At 44.5% G+C, this 18,537-nt stretch overlaps 1 protein-coding gene and 1 long non-coding RNA gene across 3 annotated transcripts; one reads left to right on the top strand and one right to left on the bottom strand.

Annotated features, from left to right (window-relative positions):
- Positions 1-449: 449 nt before the first annotated feature.
- LOC119021474 lies at positions 450-2,770 on the top strand. Of its 2 annotated transcripts, none has more exons than XR_005075596.1 (3): positions 450-569; positions 1,883-2,019; positions 2,132-2,770. It is a non-coding gene; the product is annotated as an uncharacterized LOC119021474 (long non-coding RNA). The 2 variants fall into 2 exon arrangements; XR_005075597.1 differs by lacking the exon at positions 450-569 and adding an exon at positions 1,154-1,680.
- A 1,271-nt stretch (positions 2,771-4,041) lies between these two features.
- apcdd1l (adenomatosis polyposis coli down-regulated 1-like) lies at positions 4,042-18,149 on the bottom strand. Its single transcript, XM_037099688.1, has 4 exons — positions 17,617-18,149; positions 7,910-8,093; positions 6,219-6,738; positions 4,042-5,989 (listed from the first exon to the last, which is right to left on the bottom strand). The coding sequence occupies exons 1-4, from the start codon at positions 17,699-17,701 to the stop codon at positions 5,222-5,224; spliced, it is 1,557 nt and encodes a 518-aa protein (XP_036955583.1). The 5' UTR covers positions 17,702-18,149; the 3' UTR covers positions 4,042-5,221.
- Between the last annotated feature and the right edge of the window lie 388 nt (positions 18,150-18,537).

The following is an 18,537-nucleotide window of genomic DNA, read 5'->3' as shown; positions in this document are numbered from 1 at the left end:
GAAACTGTTTGTGGTTTGGAAACTTGGTTTAACTGAAAGGAAACTCCTTAGGGCTTGTTTTGTTTTCCTTTTTTTTTTTTTTCAACAGTCTATAGGAACATTCTTTCTAAAGAGGTCGGATCTTTTATGGTCCTAGTTCAGAGAAGGCTACAGAGAGTCAAACAACAAATGTATATAATGTATTTATTATTTAAATTACAGCTAAAACCCAACACGTGACACAAGTGGTCCATGTGGACAGTTTCGCCTTTTTTTTTTTTTTTTTGCTTTCCATCTTGCTCTTTCACGGCATTTAAGAGTTTCCTTATAACATGTGCTGCTAGACTAACATGAATTTGGATGTAACTTCTAGTCTGGAGGATTTCAACCGCCTGTTCAGTGATGGAAATTTGGCATTTTGTTCCTTTATGACCACATTTGTCCCTGAATTCCTGGGTTGCTTTTACTTGGTCTCCTTTCAAAATAAAAAGTAATGCCAGAGCCACGAAGGAACAGCTCCACGCTGGAGGCTTGTCACTGGTGTCGATGAGAAGATCGATAGCACATTGAGATCTCTCTGCATGGAGATGGTTAGTTTAGTTTATAAAAACAAATATTCTGATTTTTTGTGTGTGTACTTCAATGTTTTGTTTTGTTTTGTTTTTTGCAAACAAAACTACATATAGTATGTTGATTATTGAGCTTAAATACTGATTGATCTGGTTTTCTGAAGAGGACAAACTGTTTCCACCTGCTAACAGCTTTATGCTAAGCTTAGCTAATTGGAAACATAATTGTTGAAGCTTTACATTTAATGAACAAATAGGAGTGGTATCAAACTTGTCTTCTCAACTCTCCACCAGAACACAAAAGATTGTATTTTGATTGATTGGTTCCATTCTCACGTCTGTGCAAGAATTAATGCATCCTGGGGTGGCAGGAAAGCGTATTAGCTCATTGTCTATCACCAATTTCTGAAAAATGGCTTACGGAAGTTGTGTATCTTTAGAAATGTATCAACTTCATGTGAAAGACGAATAACTTTAGCCTTTCTTTGTGTCTGTATACTCTACGGACATTGTCTTTTTCTTAATCTATATAATATGTGGTATTTAGTGTTGTTCAGCAGTTAAGCTAATGGAAGCCCTTGTCAGTAACGTTACAGATAATATAGCTCCCCGTCTGTCCAATAGTGACTGTTTATCTGTTACAATTGTGTCTTCAGACTGCGGTTAAATTTAAGTTTACTGTAATTAAGTTACACCAAGTTGAATGGCTTGAGACAACCTAGCTAGATGGGTGGCGTCAGTGCCTTTAGGCCCACAATGTCCTTAAAAAATAGCACTTAGCTTAGCTTAGCATGAGCATATGCTAGCTTGACCTGGTTTGTGTACAAGAAACAACATATAGTGTGTTCATTATCTAGCTTAAGAGTTACTGGCAGGGATATTTTGCTAGTTTGACCGAGCCAGGCTAGCTGTTTCCCTCTGTTTCCGGTCTTTATGTTAAGCTAAGTGTCTTATGGCTTTACCGTCATACTCATAAGAGTTAGCCTGATGGCCCATTTTCATCAAACTCTGTGAGAGAAAGCAAATAAGTGTATTTTCCAGATAATCAAATGTGTTTAAATGAGCAAGACTGATCCACTTGGCTTTAAGAGCTCACTTTTTTTTTACTGTCCCAACATCCAAATTATTTAAGGTAATGACTCAAAATATCAGATTGTTAAACTGCTGTAAACACACACTGTCGGATCCAGAATGCAATCATGTGCTGTTTTTACTTCCTAAAACACGTCTGTGTTTAATCTATTTTCTTTTTTTGTTGTTGTTCCTGTTCTTCAGTGGATGCATTCAATAAGCCTGATTACTAACAGTTTTGCCCCGCTCTCCTCTCCGCCTAGACGGTCTCTATATTTTATGGCGCTCAAGAGAAACCACAAACAGACTATGAAAAACTTTGCTGCCTCCTGGCCCTCGTCTCAGCCATCATCACCATCATCAGCCTTCTCAGTACGGGAGGATCCGTGTGGGCTGACCGGTAGCAAACAGGGATTTTTCCAGGTTCATTGAATGACAGACTCTGCACGTAGATAAATGTCACTCATTCATTCCTCTTTGTTTCTGCCTGTGTTCCTTGTGTGTTGGCTCAGGGGGGTTACAGACCTTAATTCTCCATCCAAGCCTGAAGGATGACCTCATGGGGCTCACAGCTGCCATCACCATTCTCGCAGGAGCTAATAGGAACAGCATGTAGCCTCTGGAAAGGACTACGTCTCTCCCTCTCTGTTTCCTTCTCTCTGTTTCTGTCCCCACTATTTGAATGCTGGAGAGCCAACTAACATAATTTAGTCCTCATTAGATATTTAAACTAATTTTTTTTCCCTCTACTTTTCCCAGAAATCTCTTTTTCCCTCCCCTCCACCTTATTTTCTCAATTTAAAGCAACATCATGGAGGATAGCCTACAATCAGGAGAATACTGTTCTGTTGTTTGTTAACAAGTTTTCCCATATTGGCATTATTAGGTGATAATGTTTTTTCACAAGTGACAATTTCAGTTAAAGTTCTGATAAAAACAGCACTCTGCATAATCTGGTTTGAACAGATTTGATAGACTTTTAGCAAACAACCCAACACCTGTTTCACCACTTACTTCAAAAAAGCAAGATGATCACAGAGAAGCAAAGAAAAACACAGATCTGTCGTGTGAAAGAGCCCGAACTGTTCTAACTTTGACTTCTCACAATGAGAAACTGATCATAAGAATGTGTCTTTGGGGCCATTAAAACATTTTGCTCAAAGAGGTCAGAGTATGCTCATTTTCAGGTTCAGGTTTTTATTTTGGGATCCTAGTAGAATAAGTTTACTTTAATTTTCCAAAAACATTATTTTTCTCATGTGGTTCATTGCTGCAGCACCCCTTAACACACTGTGTCTTGAACGGTCCATTTTAGCTATGACGTGAGACCTCTCGCCTCGCCTTTGATGAGATTTGCAGATGCACATTACTTAACAGGAAGGATGGAGCCAATAAGAGGCAGAGTAGGGCGGGTCATACCTAGAAAAGTAGTGTGATCTAAAATAACAGCGAAACAACTGGTAACCATGGCTTCGGTACTGCCGGATATAATTTGTAATAAATATGTAAATTTATGTTTTTATATATAACACCTGTTACATTGTAATGCACATAAGTTGCGGATGAAAAGGCTCGACTCCACATCAGGCGTTTCAATGCTGTGGAGGAGCAGCATATTCTGTGAGAGAGAGTAACTCCCTTTGGCGTGGACTTTGGGTTTTTTCTCTTTGCAGAACTTTTACATGCACAAAAATGCTACAAAACACAATAATGGAAAGGCAAAAACCCCCCAAAGCATAATATGACCTCTTAAAGTGTACATTGGGTCTTTTTAATGGAAAAATAAGAGAAAAGACTTTCAGTGTTATGTTTTCATTCCTCACTTGTTCCAAACTACAGATTATTGCATCTAAATCCAAAATAGTTAATATGGAACAGATGATAATTTTGGATGTGCTTGTGCTCGGATAGCTGTGATTTTCTGTGCTAAGCTGAGTTGTACGTTTTCTTGCCGTCATTCTGCAGAATTAGGTGTCAGGTTTTTTTTTTTTTTACAAATGGACGATATCTGTCTTGAGGAGCACGACGCTTCACTCGCTTCAGTCATAACACCGAAAATCTGGAGCTATATTTATTCCTCCGTCGTCTCCTAACTGCTGCTCCTCTCGGCTCATTTATCGTCACAGCGACTGCGAAATCTATTTTGCTGGCTGACGGCTGCGCATTCTCCCGAAACACTGTGCATCCAATCTGATATCCCTCTGTGTGTTTTCAGCGGTTGGACCTGCGCTGGAATGTCTTGTGTAATGTGTGAGCCATATGACAGTTATTTATCAAACGGCAGTACGCTCACCCACTATCTGGGCTTTGAATCAGACCACAGTATGAACACAAGAAAGAAGACAAACTCCAGCTGAGCTACAGGCCCCAATTTTCTGTTTGGGACTTGAAATAAAACAGCAGCTTTGGGACACACCACAAGAACATTTTCATTTTTATTTGTAATAGTTGGTCCAGATGGAGATTTCTCAACAACTAAAAGACGGATTGGCTGTGAAATTTAGTACATAATATTCATAGTCCCCCTACAATTAAACCCACTGACTTTTGTGATCCCCTGACTTCTTGTTTTCACTTCCATATCTCAAATATCAGATGGATTGAAAGGACATTTCTGAAAACTTAAGCGTGAGGAAGGAAGTTGGAAATTGCGTCCAACCATAACAGGAACAGAACTCTAAAACATTACCTCGTCCGTGAAGGTACGCCTGAAAGATTTCCATCAGCTCAGTGATGATTGTTGTAACAACGAAGACAACAACTCCCATGATCCCCTGCTACTTACCTCTTTAGTTCCGTTTCTACACAGAGATCCCTTAAAGACTAAGTGAACACAAGATGTTATGAAAAGCCATTTTTTTAATACACATGGAAAATAATCACTTCTTAAATGGCGAAACTAACTAAAAATATTAGACCAAAAACTTCCTCTTTAAAAAAAAGTATAAATGGTTAAAATAAATATTCATTTGATTCGTTTGGATTGACTGCTGGTAGAAAAGCAGGCGGATACAAGAGCCTCTGAAGGAGGACAGAGATAAAAGCAACATTTCACTCCACAGTGGCATCAGACGGATAAAGATGTCGACTGATCACAAACGTGTCCGGCTTCTTTTCTCCCCAGTATGTCGAGAGAAAACACTGTTCTGTACAAAGTGCATTAATTAATACCGCATCCTGGAAGACAAAGATCTCTCCGTGGCTTTGATTTTGACGTGACCTTGATTCCACATTTCAACACTGTGATCTTGCTTTGTTATAACAAGAAAAATGGTACTGACCCCCAAAAAAATAATCAAAGAAAGGAACTGATCTGTAAAGAGAGAACATCTTTAAAAGAATATTGTTTTACATACTGAAATGTCGGCACTTGTATATATATATTGGTGGGTTTATATACAGATTAGTTTGTAGGGGGAAAGTTATGAGTCATTAAAGTGAAAATACAGGCAGCGTCTGAAAATATTCAGCTCTCCTGAGTCCCTCTTGATTTTTACTTGACCGTCACACATGTGGTCATCATCGTACGGAGGAAGAGTGAAAGGAAGCTGCCAGAAGACAATGTCCGTCGATGACGTCAGCTTGATTTGTGAGCGATGTCTCTAATAACCACAGAACCAGCTGCACAGCACGGATCCCAGCACCAGTGACACCACCTGTGCCAGTCTGTCTGTCCCGCTGGCCTCTAACTGGACCTGCCTGCTGTTAAAACCTGAGCGATGTGAAGGCTGTGTCTCCCCCGCACTGCAAAGCATCATGGGAGCCTGAAAGGAAGTGGGCCTCCTCTGCGGTCGGTCTGGACTGGACCCGTCGGTCGGCCTCTCTCCGATGAACAGCACCGGGTGTTTCCTGTGGTCCAGCTCGGTCTTGAAGAGCTCGTACTCCTTATGAGGCAGCTTGATGCCCAGCAGGGTGCACCCGTCTGTAGGAGTCAAGTCCTGCTCCACCCCGACCTCCCAGCCTCCTGCGCGACCACACTTTCCCGGCCTCGTCCCGTTCAGCATCTTCGCCGTGGGCTCCTCTGCGGCTGTGACTCTCACCTGGATGACCTTGAAGACGAACTCGGTGGCTCCTGAGACCTTGACAGAGGGGTTTCCCTGAGCGAAGTGGCCTGAGGCTCTCAGGGTGAAGGTGGGCTGAGAGCAGGTGGGGTCGGAGTAGTGCCGATAGATGCCCTCCCACGCATGCTGCTCGGGGTCAAAGGTGAAGTCTCGGGTGAGGAAGAGGATGTTGGGACGGGTTTCGCAGCGCTGGCTGACCCAGCGGCCAGAGAGAGACAGAGGGGCTGCAGGGCCGCGGGGCAGCACCGGAGGGCGCTGCTCTGAGGATCGGTACACCAGGGCGCACACGGGGCAGGGGTGGATGTGATGCTGCAAAGAGTGATGGAGAGGTTAATCGGTAGGAAAAATGTGTTACAAATATGTAGCTTCTTCTGTCATTGAAATGTATCAGGGTGTATCTGTGTTGTGGGAATATGATAAATTAATAGGGCTTTATTGCAAGGCACTGGTTCCCAAACTGTTTTGCTGTTGAATGCAAAACAGTCGGTCTTCCACATGCCTTCTCTGATCAACCGAGAAATGCACAGTAATGTCTCACCATGGCGTTCTGCAGTGGCTGTTGGTATCCTGTCGGTCTGTACTGAGTCCTCTGTGTCCAGTCAGTGTGAATGTCCCCTAAGAACAGCTCCTGGACCTTCCCTCCATGACTGTGGTGCTGCGTCTCCACCCGTATCAGTCCCATCTCCATCATGGAGAAGCCCAGCGCTTCCAGACATCCCCTCCCCGCCCGGGTGCTGTACAGCTCGTACAGCTTCCCCGGCATCATTTGACCCAGAATCAGGCCCACGCAGCTCGCAGGCAGCCTGGACGACAGCCTCTGCTTGGCTGCCACGCTGTGGACCACGATGCCCACCTTGCTGAGGTGGTGTTCAGCTTCAGTGGCCCCGCGGGTGATCCAGGAGGCCTGGCGCAGACGGAGCTTGCCCCTGACCATCAGGGAGTAGGCTGGGTCCTCGCAGCTGCTGTCGCTGTAGAAATGCTGCAGGGCCAGGAAGTGTCGGCTGGGGTGGAAGGTGTAGGAGCGGGTGAGGAACTCCGGACCGGGCCGAACTTCACATCTGAACACGGAAGAATGAAATGGTTAATTGAGGTGATATTAGTGATTAGCTCTGACATGTTTGGATTTCAGGCAGTAGTTTCCTTCCACCTCCAGAGCTGTCCTTAAAGGGACAGTTCACCCCTGTGTCAAACACATGTTTTTCCTCTCCTCTATATTGTTTTGTTGCGAGTTGCTGAGTTTTGGAGATATCTGCCATAGAGATGTCTGTCTTCTCTTGAATATAACGCAACTCGATGGCGCTCGATTTGTTTACTAAAAGCACCAAAAAAGTCAACAGCAGCATCTCTTTCCAGAAATCATGACCCAATCACTAAAGACAATCCAGACAATCCCAACTACATCCATCAACTATTAACCAGCTTGTCTATCAGTAATTGCATCCTTTCTTTCACGCTGTGTTACTGAAAGAAAATAGTTCCTATCTTCCTTCCAAGGAAGAAGCTATTAATGTTTACATCCTGCGCTGACAAAAGCACGAGCATCTAGTCTATGATACAGATGGTGGGTGTGGTTTGGTAGAGAGAAAACACAGCACTAGAGGTAACAGGAAAAAGATGTATTTTTGTTTCTGTACCTTTAACTCTTTTGGGGCACGACTTTGCAAAGTCTCAGCAAGTCTTCATACGCAAAAAGTCACAAATATTTCGCTTCTTCATGCTGTTAATCTGAATCGGAATCGGAATCTTAAATCTGTTTAATGTTTCACTTCCCTGGCATTCAAATATTTTGTGGCCACTAGGGGAAGGAAAAACAAGAAGAAAATACAAACACTGACATATTATCACCTTGAGACAAGTTTCTGGCTGCCTGGCAGAGTTAAGTCCAATATTCACTTTCTTTTAGGTCTGTTTTTGCTAAATTCTTTCTGACTGCTCTTCGGTGCTGACATGGTAATTGTACTCTGAATTTGTGTGACTTTTCTTTCTGTCAAGGCTGATACTAATGAAAGCATTGAGGGTGAGACAAAACAGTGAAGCTGCAGGACAGAGAAACCACGACAGTGAGGTGAGAGGAAGTGAAGAGTCAGGTGGATCTCTGTGGGTTTGCAACAACAAGCGCCTCCTCTCACATGTGATCCTGGGTTTTCTATGTGCAACGGTGCAAAAACTGGATCAAATCAATAGTTTGCTGTTTGTTAAATCCTTGTACCACGACGTCACAAAATTCACCTTGTCGACACCCATGTACCATCCACTCTTGGGGGCACGTCCGCTGTGACTCTCACTCTGTCCTGTAGGTGGCGGTACTGGCAGCCCTGCTCCCACTGCAGGCTCTCGCTGAGGTTGGAGGAGGAAGTGAAGGAGGCCGTGGGCACCTCCCATAGTCTACTCCCAGTTCCAGCCACAAACACGGCTACAGAGGAAGAGAGAGTCAGAAAACGATGAGTAAATAATCACATTTATCCCGTCAGATAAACACACTTTGTTTTTGGTGGATGGAGGAAATGGGAGCTCCAGGACTCAGAGATGATTACCAGCCTCTTGAGGGAAGATATAATTGTCATCAGGGAACATTCACATCTTCTCCCTGTTACGTCTAAACACAATTGTGGCCGACTGCAAGCTGTTTCAGGGCTGTCATTTTGTTAAATTTCCCATGTAATGAGTGGAGAGTGGGTGCTATAGAAACCATGCATAGCAGCGAGTCAGGACGTTGGCCGCGGCGCAGAATGTTTTGGCACGTCGCTGCAATCAACCTACAGCTGCCTTGTTTCTGGGCTTTCTTAGAGGCAGGAGGTGTGTGAGGAGGTGATTGGAGGGATTGTGTGCACATCAGCACCTGCACCAGAGTATGTTCTTATGCGTTTCTAAGCATACAGTGGGTCACTGACAGCAGCAGGCCAGCCGAGCCAAACACATCTGTTGATAATATGATTCACAAAACACTCAAAATGATGAATGTTCCCGCGTTGAGTTTTCCCAAACACTGGCAGTTAAGTTAATCCAAATGAAAGCATTATTCACTCTATAACATTTATTGACCTGACACGTGCACATCTGCAATCTGTCAGCCTGTCAGCGGTCATAACTGCGCTCTCTGCTCCACCCACGGAGAGATGTGCGCGTTGTCGACGCGGCCAGCGAGATTTTTCTGATTGCACCCTCACGGCTGCAACGTGAGGAAGCCCGCTGGGGTCTGTCCTGGCAGCGTGTGCACTTTTGTGTGTGTGAAAATGATGGCTTCAATTTCATCCTCCCAAAACAAATGTCAGAAAGCTGCGGATGAGCTCTCGCAGACGCCTCCCTCTCCCGTTTCCTCTCTGACATTTTATCTGTTTTGAGCGTCACACTCTTCTGCTCACTTTTGTTCTTAACGGTGAATTTTTACACTTTGGTTTTTTGGTCAAACTAGAATTGAATCTAACATGTTAGACGGAAAGCTTCAGAGATGCTGGAATACAGATTTTGTTTCCTCTGGACAGAATCAGATTAGTTAATCGCCTGAATAAATGTTGCCAGAGTAAACTGTGTCTTGTGACAACGTCTTGCTTATGGTCTGGTTACATTTTGGAACAACAACCCCTCTGGTAGGGTTTGTGAAAGACTGTTTTGGCTTGAATACCTGTTGTGGCAGCCACAAACCTGGCTGTGAATTGTCTCAAGCTCCTTAAATACATTCACTGGCTTCACACTTACAAATGTTGAAACGCAGTCTCAAAACTGTGGTCACTGGCTTGGCAGCCTTCACTCATGTAACACCACCACCCCCTCCAAGTCCCGATATGGAAGTCAGCACATAAACATGCAGAGTTCGGAAGTAGCAAAGCACCAACACGTTGTTACCGTACTCAAGTAGATTTCTATGGTATCTTTACTTGTATTCATTGGGTTCATCGTGTTCATTGACAACTTGTTTTCAGTCCCTGCGTTTAACGCAAGTATCTGTATTTTCAACTCCTCTCACTCTCAAAACTGGCTTGTGGCTTTAGTTTTAATGTGTTTAATGAGGTAAAGGACGTTACTGGACTGAAACAGACACAGAGGGAGACCCGAAGACGAAGCAGAGGCATCTTAGCGTCGCTGTTGACGTGCGCTGCGTGAAACCTCTGCCGCCCCTGTTCAGGTTTTGCCACAGCGACCGATCGTTAAGGGTGAGGAAACGATCGTGTCTTGGCCTTCAAATAGCTGTTTCGTTCGCCACAAACATTGTTGGAGATGTCCCATCAAAAATATCTGTTTTTTGTCCACACAAACGCGGCTCGAAGTTGTCTTGAGGTCTCCTTAAAGAATATCCACTGGTTTCACACTTACAAAATGCTGAAACACAGTCTCAAACTGCGGTCACTGTCTTGGCAGCCTTTACGCCTGTAGCTCCAACACCAGCCCCTCCACCTCCCAACAGTCAGCTCATAAACTTGTAACGTGAACGCAATGTGACACATTTTGCAGAAATGTTACCTGTTAATATTTTATTTCAGCAACTGGGCTCGTTCTCCAATGTTTCACAGCCTTTATGCTAAGCTAACACGAAGCTAAGCTAAGCTGCTGTAGCCTTACATTAAACGGACAAATCTAAGATTGGTGTTTCAGTCTTCTCATCCAACTAGAGAAAATGTGGAGCTTTTGCTTTGAGTCAGCGTCTCCAGCTTTTCTTTTTCCCCTCTCCCTTCTCTCTTACTCCCCTCAGCTCTCACATTCTTCCTCTCACTTTCTCAACTTTCTCCCGGGGTCATCTGCGGTGGAGAGCTTTATGGATGTAATCTCACTCCACTTTTCTCTCATTTGACTTTAGATGCACTTGGGGAGAACATCACCTGTCGAGACTCCAGCTGAGCTGGGAGTCGGCCGCCGAGCCACAGATCGGTTTTGCTCTCATTCGACTGAGCAGATGGGATTTGAGGGAAAATTGGGACTTGGAATGGAAAGTGTGCGACTTGCTGATGTATTTTTTAAAAAAATTTTTCTCCTTTTTCTCCGCGGAAAGGCTCCAAGATGGCGGCTGAGTGATCGGCGTTTATTAAACTTGTTAGTGTCAGAGGGCGGATATTTTCTGTTCCCCTCACTCTTGGAATGCTTCCCATATGCTGACCACAACCACAGACATGTGTGCAGCTCAGTCATTTCCAAGCATCCTTCCACCTGATAAACACACACACATACACACACACACACACACACATGCAGAGCTTGGCCTGTTTGAGTCGCAGACCACAAAACCAGATTAAAGCTCAAGGCACATTTCTCCTCCTTGGACCAGCATGTCAGTTTGTTGATATGATTAATACTCTTTTTTCCTGTCATAGTCATTGAAACATGTTTGCAATTTTCCCCACGCGATGATGTGTTTGTTTATGCTCCGTGTCACTGCAGCTGGCGAGGGAAGCCGGTCAGTCGGACACAGCTGCGCTCCCACGGGAGTGCTCGGAGCAGAAAATACTAATCAGGATTAATTAATTTCCCCCCACTCCTTGCAAGTCGTCCAATCGGTCTGTTTTGTGTTATCCAGCCCTTTGTAGCTGCGTGCAACATGCTGCCTAAGTGTTTCCTCACACACAGTTCAATGAATGGACAGAGTAACAGTGTGTGTGTGTGTGTGTGTGTGTGTGTGTGTGTGTGTGTGTGTGTGTGTGTGTGTGTGTGTGTGTGTGTGTGTGTAATGTGGACCCATTTTCTGGTTGCTATATTTGAGTTTCTGTTTTTGCCAAAGCTTTTCTATAGTGTTCCTTGAGGTCACTTGTCATTCTGCCCCCTCTCCCTCTCTTGGATCTCTCTCCAGTCGGGCATATGGTTGCGTTTACTAAAAGAGCACTCTCATAAAAACAGAGCTTAGTAAAACAAAATTGCTCATCGTGGGCTTTTTTATTTAAGTATTCTTCTAGAAATGAGCCTATTCCAACCACAAGCAAGGCGATGTTGTAATACATATGATAATATCCAACCCCTCATCTCAATTTGGAGGAGATGGGGGACCATTTTAGTTGATTCACTTCCTACACAGGCAGGCAGATATCATTAGTTTTACCCTGAAAGGCTTCCCGCTGATTTATTTTTCCACTATGGGCTCTAAAAACTTCACCCTGACGCAGTCTGCGCCTCCCTGACACTGCAGGGAGCTCGATGCATCCTCCAGAAATAGATTTTGATTTATTTAACCAATAAAACTCGCTGATTAAATACTGATTCCAATGTTGCCAGTTTATTAGGTACGCCTGTTTAAAACTAATGAAGTCTAACAGCCATGCGCGAAATCCTAAATTCATTACGGTTATTATATTCAGTTCTTGTTGGACCTGTAAATTGAAATGTATTGGATTATAGCGTATAACTTCATTGATATAAATGAGGCGGCCACACATGCTGTATACATATGTAGAATTTAGTTTTGCCTAGAATTGCTTGTTCCTTAGAATTATGTCGGCGTCAAACATGAAAGCCTTTCACACAACTGTAATTAAACTAATCAGTGAGATCTGTGAGGCTTTTAGTGAGACTGACACAAACGTCGGGCTCCGTGCAGCCTCATAATTAAAAGATAACACAGAAAGTTGATGCAGTGCGACAACAAGCGTTTACCCAAATTAACGCTCATTCAACAGATCTGAAACCATTTCACAAACGTCTGTAAACTTCACAGGAGTCGAGGCCCGACATGCAGTGATGAAGAGTTCAAGTTCAGTGAGTAACAAGTAGGTACAAGTATCACAGGACTCCCCACATTACTGGTGTAGTTTGTAAAATATGGCCAGAATTCGTAGGTGGCTCTAAAATGGCTTGACACCAAACTGGGCTGAAGACAGCTTTGCTTGTGCAAACTTCTAATGTGGCATTTCAAAAATACTTCAGCATGCATGGTCTGACTTTCGTTTTAAAGACATAACACTGATAACAAATGCCGAGTTTTGATATATTTAGCTTGTTACATTAGATTAGATCGCAGTGTTAATTTTGGCAGAAAACGGAATTCTTCTTAGTTTGAGTCATTTCTATCCTTCATAGCTTTTATTGTCTTCTTTCTTTAATCTCATTCGATCAGGCTAATAAACCTCAGCATGATCGGCAGCCCCGTGTTTTGCAGATTTCCTTTTCGACCGTGCCAGACAGTTTGATCAGGCTGTTTGTAGGTTGTTCTTACAAATACTACCAATAAAAATCGCACTGAAACAATTAATCCGTTAATATTTGTACCTGGCTTCAGATCTAAGAGCTCCGTCCCAAATATCTTCCAGATAAACTGCTGTCTTTGATGAGTTAATCACTAAAATAAATGAAACTCATATTCCCTCTTTGTGTTTCTCTCCCTCTGCTGCCGCTAAACAGAGAAAAAAGCTGTTCTGGAAACAGACAGATGTGAACTGCTGAGGCATTGGATTAGCTTTAAATAATAATAATGATAATGATAATAATCAGAAAACATGTTTGCACAGAGTGGCTGGTTTCGTCCTCTTACATCAGAAGCTCGTTAGGAAGGGATCTATCAAAGGCCGGTAAGAAGAAGAGGACTGATTACAGCAGGTCACAACAAATCATGTTTGCTCATTTTGCTTCCAAGAGCCACGTCTGATAGATGTTACAGACATCTTGTCCTGATTTCATCGTTAAGAGCAGCTGACCGGCCCTGGTTTGTCCTCCTGCAGTGCCGAGCATCTCCCACCAGGGGTCAGTGCAGCAGCCTGTGACCTGCGTGTGGTCTGTAGGTCAGTCTGTCATCACCACCGACACTGCCGCTGCCACCGGCCTCCGCCTCATCTGACTGATGACCGGCCAAAGTAATCTACCTGTCTTTGAGCTCCTATATTCATCCCGTCTCCGCGCACACACACACACACACACACAGACACACGCATGCATGCACGCACGTTGACAAAAACACACTGCACACATTGATTTACAGGCCCGGCTGCAGAAGGGATACCATTTATAAAAAGACCTCCAGGCTGCACTCTGTTTGTTTGTTTGCGTTTGTGATTACGGTTTGGCAGCCGTCGCTCTCCTTCTCTCATGTCTCATCCACAGCGCCAACGTCAAAATACAGTTTTTATGTACTTCTTTATTTGGAGCCATCCTGCAAAAACAAGAACCAGATCCAGGTACTTTTTGATTCAGGGGCGGGAATCAAGTGCTGGACGTTTAGGCCTCGGTCATTACAGAGAGAGACGCCTTTGTCTGCTTCGGAGACGCTTGAATCGTTAAACCTGGCCGAGTGGAGGCAGCGGAGGTGAAAGAAAGTATCTATTTTGTTGCAGAGGAACCGATGGCATAGCAGCTCCGATCCCTCCATGTGTTCCAGTATTTTAACTGCTTCCTCATGTGTTTCCTCCTTTTTTCACTACATCCTCACCCCATTTCTCTACCCCCCCCAGCGTCCCGTAAAGCCACTTTCTCATCTCTTTTTGCCTCAGTGCTGCAGGACAAAACCCTCAAAACTGTCCCTGAGGTGCCCGTGCCCTCCTAACCCCCCCGTCCCTCCCCTCCACTGATTACAGCTCCCCCTCCTCTGATGAAAAAAGCCACAATGTTTACGGCTCATTTCTCCTGGATGGATTTCAGATTCCTCCCTTCTTTTTTCCCCCGTCTTTGTTTTGGTCTCTCTCTCTCCCTCTCTCTCCCTCTCTCCCTCTCTCCGTGTGTCTGTCAGTGGTTGATGAGGTGAATGGAGTTGGTCAGGAGGATGTGCGGTTGGAGGAGGGTGGAGCGAGAGGCCGGAATGACAAGATTAGTGAGGTGCATGCGTGTGAGCGTGAGCGATGCTTCGGTAGCTCAGCGATCCGGCTCGTACCACATTTTTAGGTGACTGCTGCACATTTTTCATCGTTCACAGCTGCTTTTTCCAGGCACTGAAACTTTCTGGATTGGCGTTATAAGACGGAGATTCCCGGCATTTTTTGGCGCAACGTGCATATGTCTTCAACAAAAGTCGCATGGAGTGAATTTCCACGTTTAAAACCTTTGATTGAACAGAAATGTGTGTCTCTTTTCTTCTTTCTTCACAAACCCTCAGTTTTGTGTTTTATGTTTTTTGCCCCATAGAAATGTCCGTACACTGAGGTGATGGAGATAACATTCACAAAACACTATAATTTCCTTTAAGTCAAACACACAAATATCCGACAACGAGGAACAACTGTTTAGTCTTTCATTCAGACAGCGGCTGACACTCCAGATGTCCAGCTGCACTGTTATTGACTTCTGCAGATCAAGTTCAAATGACTTCCCTAGTCTTCATTTGGATGTAAACAACAATAAGTAATAGGTAGTAATGAATTAAATGGGTTGTTAATTTGCTTTTATGACTCACACAGTTCTGGCAAAGACACCTTACAACAGCTATAGCTCACATATGGTATCATGTATCAACGTGTTGTTGCATTTTCAAAACGTTAGGCTGCTGGGATGATGTGGGATGATGACGCTTCCCTGCTCTCTGATCGACGACGCATTCCCGTGTGATTGTGACCAAGATTTCGTCAGGCTCGTCTCACACACAGCACGTCAAACTTACACAATGGCAAAAACCTGAAGGCAGCAAACATGTCAAACCCCAACTTGAAATACTTGTGACTAAAAAAGAATAAATCATGCACAGTGTTGTGTTCCTGCCCGTCACTGTTGGGGACTGAAGGCTACCAGAAAGCATGCAAAGTATTCCTGAATTTCATCTGACCCAGGCCTTCTCGCTGCAGCACTACGTTTCTCTCTCCTCCCTCCACCCTTTGTCGCCAAAGTCAGGCGAGGGTCAGGCTGATTTAGAGGTTTTTCAAAGAACATGGGGTCTCTTGTGTTATTCTAACCCTGAGTCCCCCTTCCTTTTTTGGGCTTTATCCCCTAGCGTCTGACAGCGGTCTCCCGGACCAGGAGTATCCCTGTGTCCCCGGGGGCAGCGCATGGACGACTACTGTTGTCTTTTCATCACAGTTTAAGCTAGTTAATCCGGCGGCCTCGTTTATTTAGACAAGGGATCTGCAGGAGTTTGCCCAGCGGACGCTGCTGCCAGTTCAACTGTGGTTAGCGAACTCTGGCTCCCGTTCACAGAGCAACAACACACACATGGTCCCGCTGCATCTCACACCCTCGTCATTAACACAACAGCTGCCACATGGAAACCAACACATCCACCTATGATGTCATTCAAACTTCTGCTGATGGACATACTGTGGATCCGACTACACTAGGCGGGCGATTCCTGATCTATAATAGCACCTGACGTGCATTGTGGTGTCTCTTCTTGGTTGATGGCCGAGGTAGACGAGATATAGATAGTGGACAGGGGAAGTTGATGGTCCATTGATGTTTTTGAGATGCGATTACATCCGTTTCACCTTGATCCAAAAGCTCGGTTTGGAGACGTTTTTGAGGATCCGGTTGGCGGACGTTTCACAAACTTGGACAGTTTAAAAGTTGGACGAGGGCCGTCGACGGGCTGAAAGAGCAACACTGCATCCAAGGTTTAATTTATATGAAAATGATGAGGTTACATAAATATTCCCAGCCACTCCAGTTTGATTCAGTTTAGGAAATGAAACATAAAACAGGAAATTCTTTCATCCAAGGATCCACTCGGCCTTATCCAAATACGCGCTGTGGTCTCCTCTGTACGGCAGATTGGTCACTTTTATCTTTTGCGGACACTCCATCAAGTGAGACAGAGCTCCACGAATCAAAGAGTGTTTTCAGCTTTACAGTCGAAGTTTGGGATCAAAAGGTGCTCAGTGAATTGAGGCTTGGGAAGTCACTGGCTTGGGAAGCGCTCCCCTCACTGAAATGACATTACACCTGTCAGAATTCATCTGAAAACTAGTTAAACAATCTGTCCTTTTGATTTTATGACCAGTTTTCTGCTCTGTTTGGGCTGCTCCGCTTCTTGCTGCATCTGTTTAGGGCCAGTGACGCAACCTCGCCTGTCTCCTCTACTCGGCTTGAGCTGTGAAAAAGAAAAACAGTTCCCAGATACCAGCCTGCCAGTCTACCACTGAAGCAGCTAGAGAAAGAGGGAGGGAGGGAGGGAGGGAGGGACGGGGGTGATGATGATTATAACTGTGCAGATGCCTCCTCCTGCTCATCAACCTAACCAACCCTGATGGCTAAAATGCTGCGCTTCCGCGATCGAGGCTGTGGCGGCTGGACGATCGGCCCCGCAGCGGCCCGAGGTAAGGTTGGTAATGGCTGTCTCCTGTTATTCTAACCATTAACATAATGGCAACATTAGTTCCAGGGCCACGCTTCCCTGCTCCTAGGGAACCATTGTTTAAAGGCACCAGCCAGAGCTTTTTAAGACTCCTCCAGTGGCCACAGATCCGACTGACGCTTTGAAGAGGAGAGGGGGAACACAGACCGACTATTCATAAGTCTTAACGTCAGCGTAGGTCTTTTATTTTTCAAAGTGCTGATCCACATGCCGAATTGTGACAAATTGGCTAATAGCTTCCTCGTAATTATGAGTTTGTCTGTGTTAATCTCTTCCTTTTCGTCCCGCCATGGGTTCTTTAAGCTAAATCCGCAAGTGTTCAGCTGATTTCTCACATGAGAGAGCATTTATCTCATTTTTTTTTCTTTCTTTCTTCCCTTTTTCATGCTGGAAAAGCTTTGGATTAAAAGGAGGAAATCGGCTTCGATCTTTTAAGATCTGGTACTAAATGCGAAAGATTTACACCACAAAAAGTTATTCCCATACTTAGGAATAATGATCTAAATAGTTAAATTGCATTTCTTGACCCCAAAACGCTAAGCTGTCTTAATATTTTTAATCATTTCTTTTTATAAGTTTCAGCAAAATCAAACTAAAGAAAATCTTTGTACGTGAAAGCTCTGCAAATCCCCCGGACAGAAATCTGTGGATTCATGCAAGTAATTTAAGGCAAAGTGTATATTTTGAAAAGTTGTTTAGACAGCTGTAAGGTTCATAAAAACACACTGATCCTGCAGACAGTGCCTGGACTCACCTTGCCACAGCCACAGCAGCCAGACTCCCCTCAACAGGTGACTGAAACGTCCGCTCGACATGTCTCCGGCTTCCGCACACTTCATTCACACACTCTGCTCGGAAAACAAACTTTGATCCTCGGGGGGGAAAATCCAAAGCACAGAGAGGCTCCTGTCAACAAGAGACGATCATGTAGGAGATCACCATGACACGAGCACATATATGATGAGTCCAGTAATCCCCCTCGGATGAAAACTCCTGTTCAGCCAGCAAACTTTCTTTTCTCTTCCTCTCTTCTTCTACCTCCACTTCATGACTTCCATGGTCTGACAAGAAAGTCCTCAGTTGGAACAACACGCTTCATGCAACTTCTACACACTGGTGCTCTCCTGAAGTTGGTTGAGGGGGAGAGTAAATGCTCTCTCTCTCTCTCTCTCTGTGTCTCTCTCTGTCTCTCTAACCCCCCTCTCTCAATCACACACTGCGGCCTCACTACTGTGCAGCACTGTGGAGCTGTTCCACTCGATGCATGTGCAGCGAGTGTGTGTGTGTGCATGTAAGCAGGAGTATTTTGTGTGTGTGTGCGCACTCCTGTCTGCCTCTTATAGTTTTGAGCTGAGAGGAGGGAGTAAGAGAGAGGGAGAGAGAGAGAGAGAGAGAGAGAGAGATGGAGGGAGGGCAGAGATAGAGAAAGTTTCAGTGTGTGTGTGTGTGTGTGTGTAGAGGAGGGGGTTTGAGCTTCCTAAAGTAAAGGCTCTCAGGAGCTTTTAGAGCAAGGTGCAAAAGTGCAGCGTTGAATAGGAGTTTAATGCTGCAGCCTCAATGTTAGTAGAGGCTAGTAGTAGTAATATGGTACAGATAGATCACAACAAACCAAAATATATCAACATATTTCCTCTTATTTGTTCTTTTTTAAGCCTCAAATCCAACTTAAAGACAC

The sequence above is a fragment of the Acanthopagrus latus genome, chromosome 6 (genome assembly GCF_904848185.1).
Source record: "Acanthopagrus latus isolate v.2019 chromosome 6, fAcaLat1.1, whole genome shotgun sequence".
Classification (NCBI taxonomy): domain Eukaryota; kingdom Metazoa; phylum Chordata; class Actinopteri; order Spariformes; family Sparidae; genus Acanthopagrus; species Acanthopagrus latus.
Note: the sequence above shows the minus strand (reverse complement) of the source record. Positions and strands in the feature narration are given on the sequence as shown.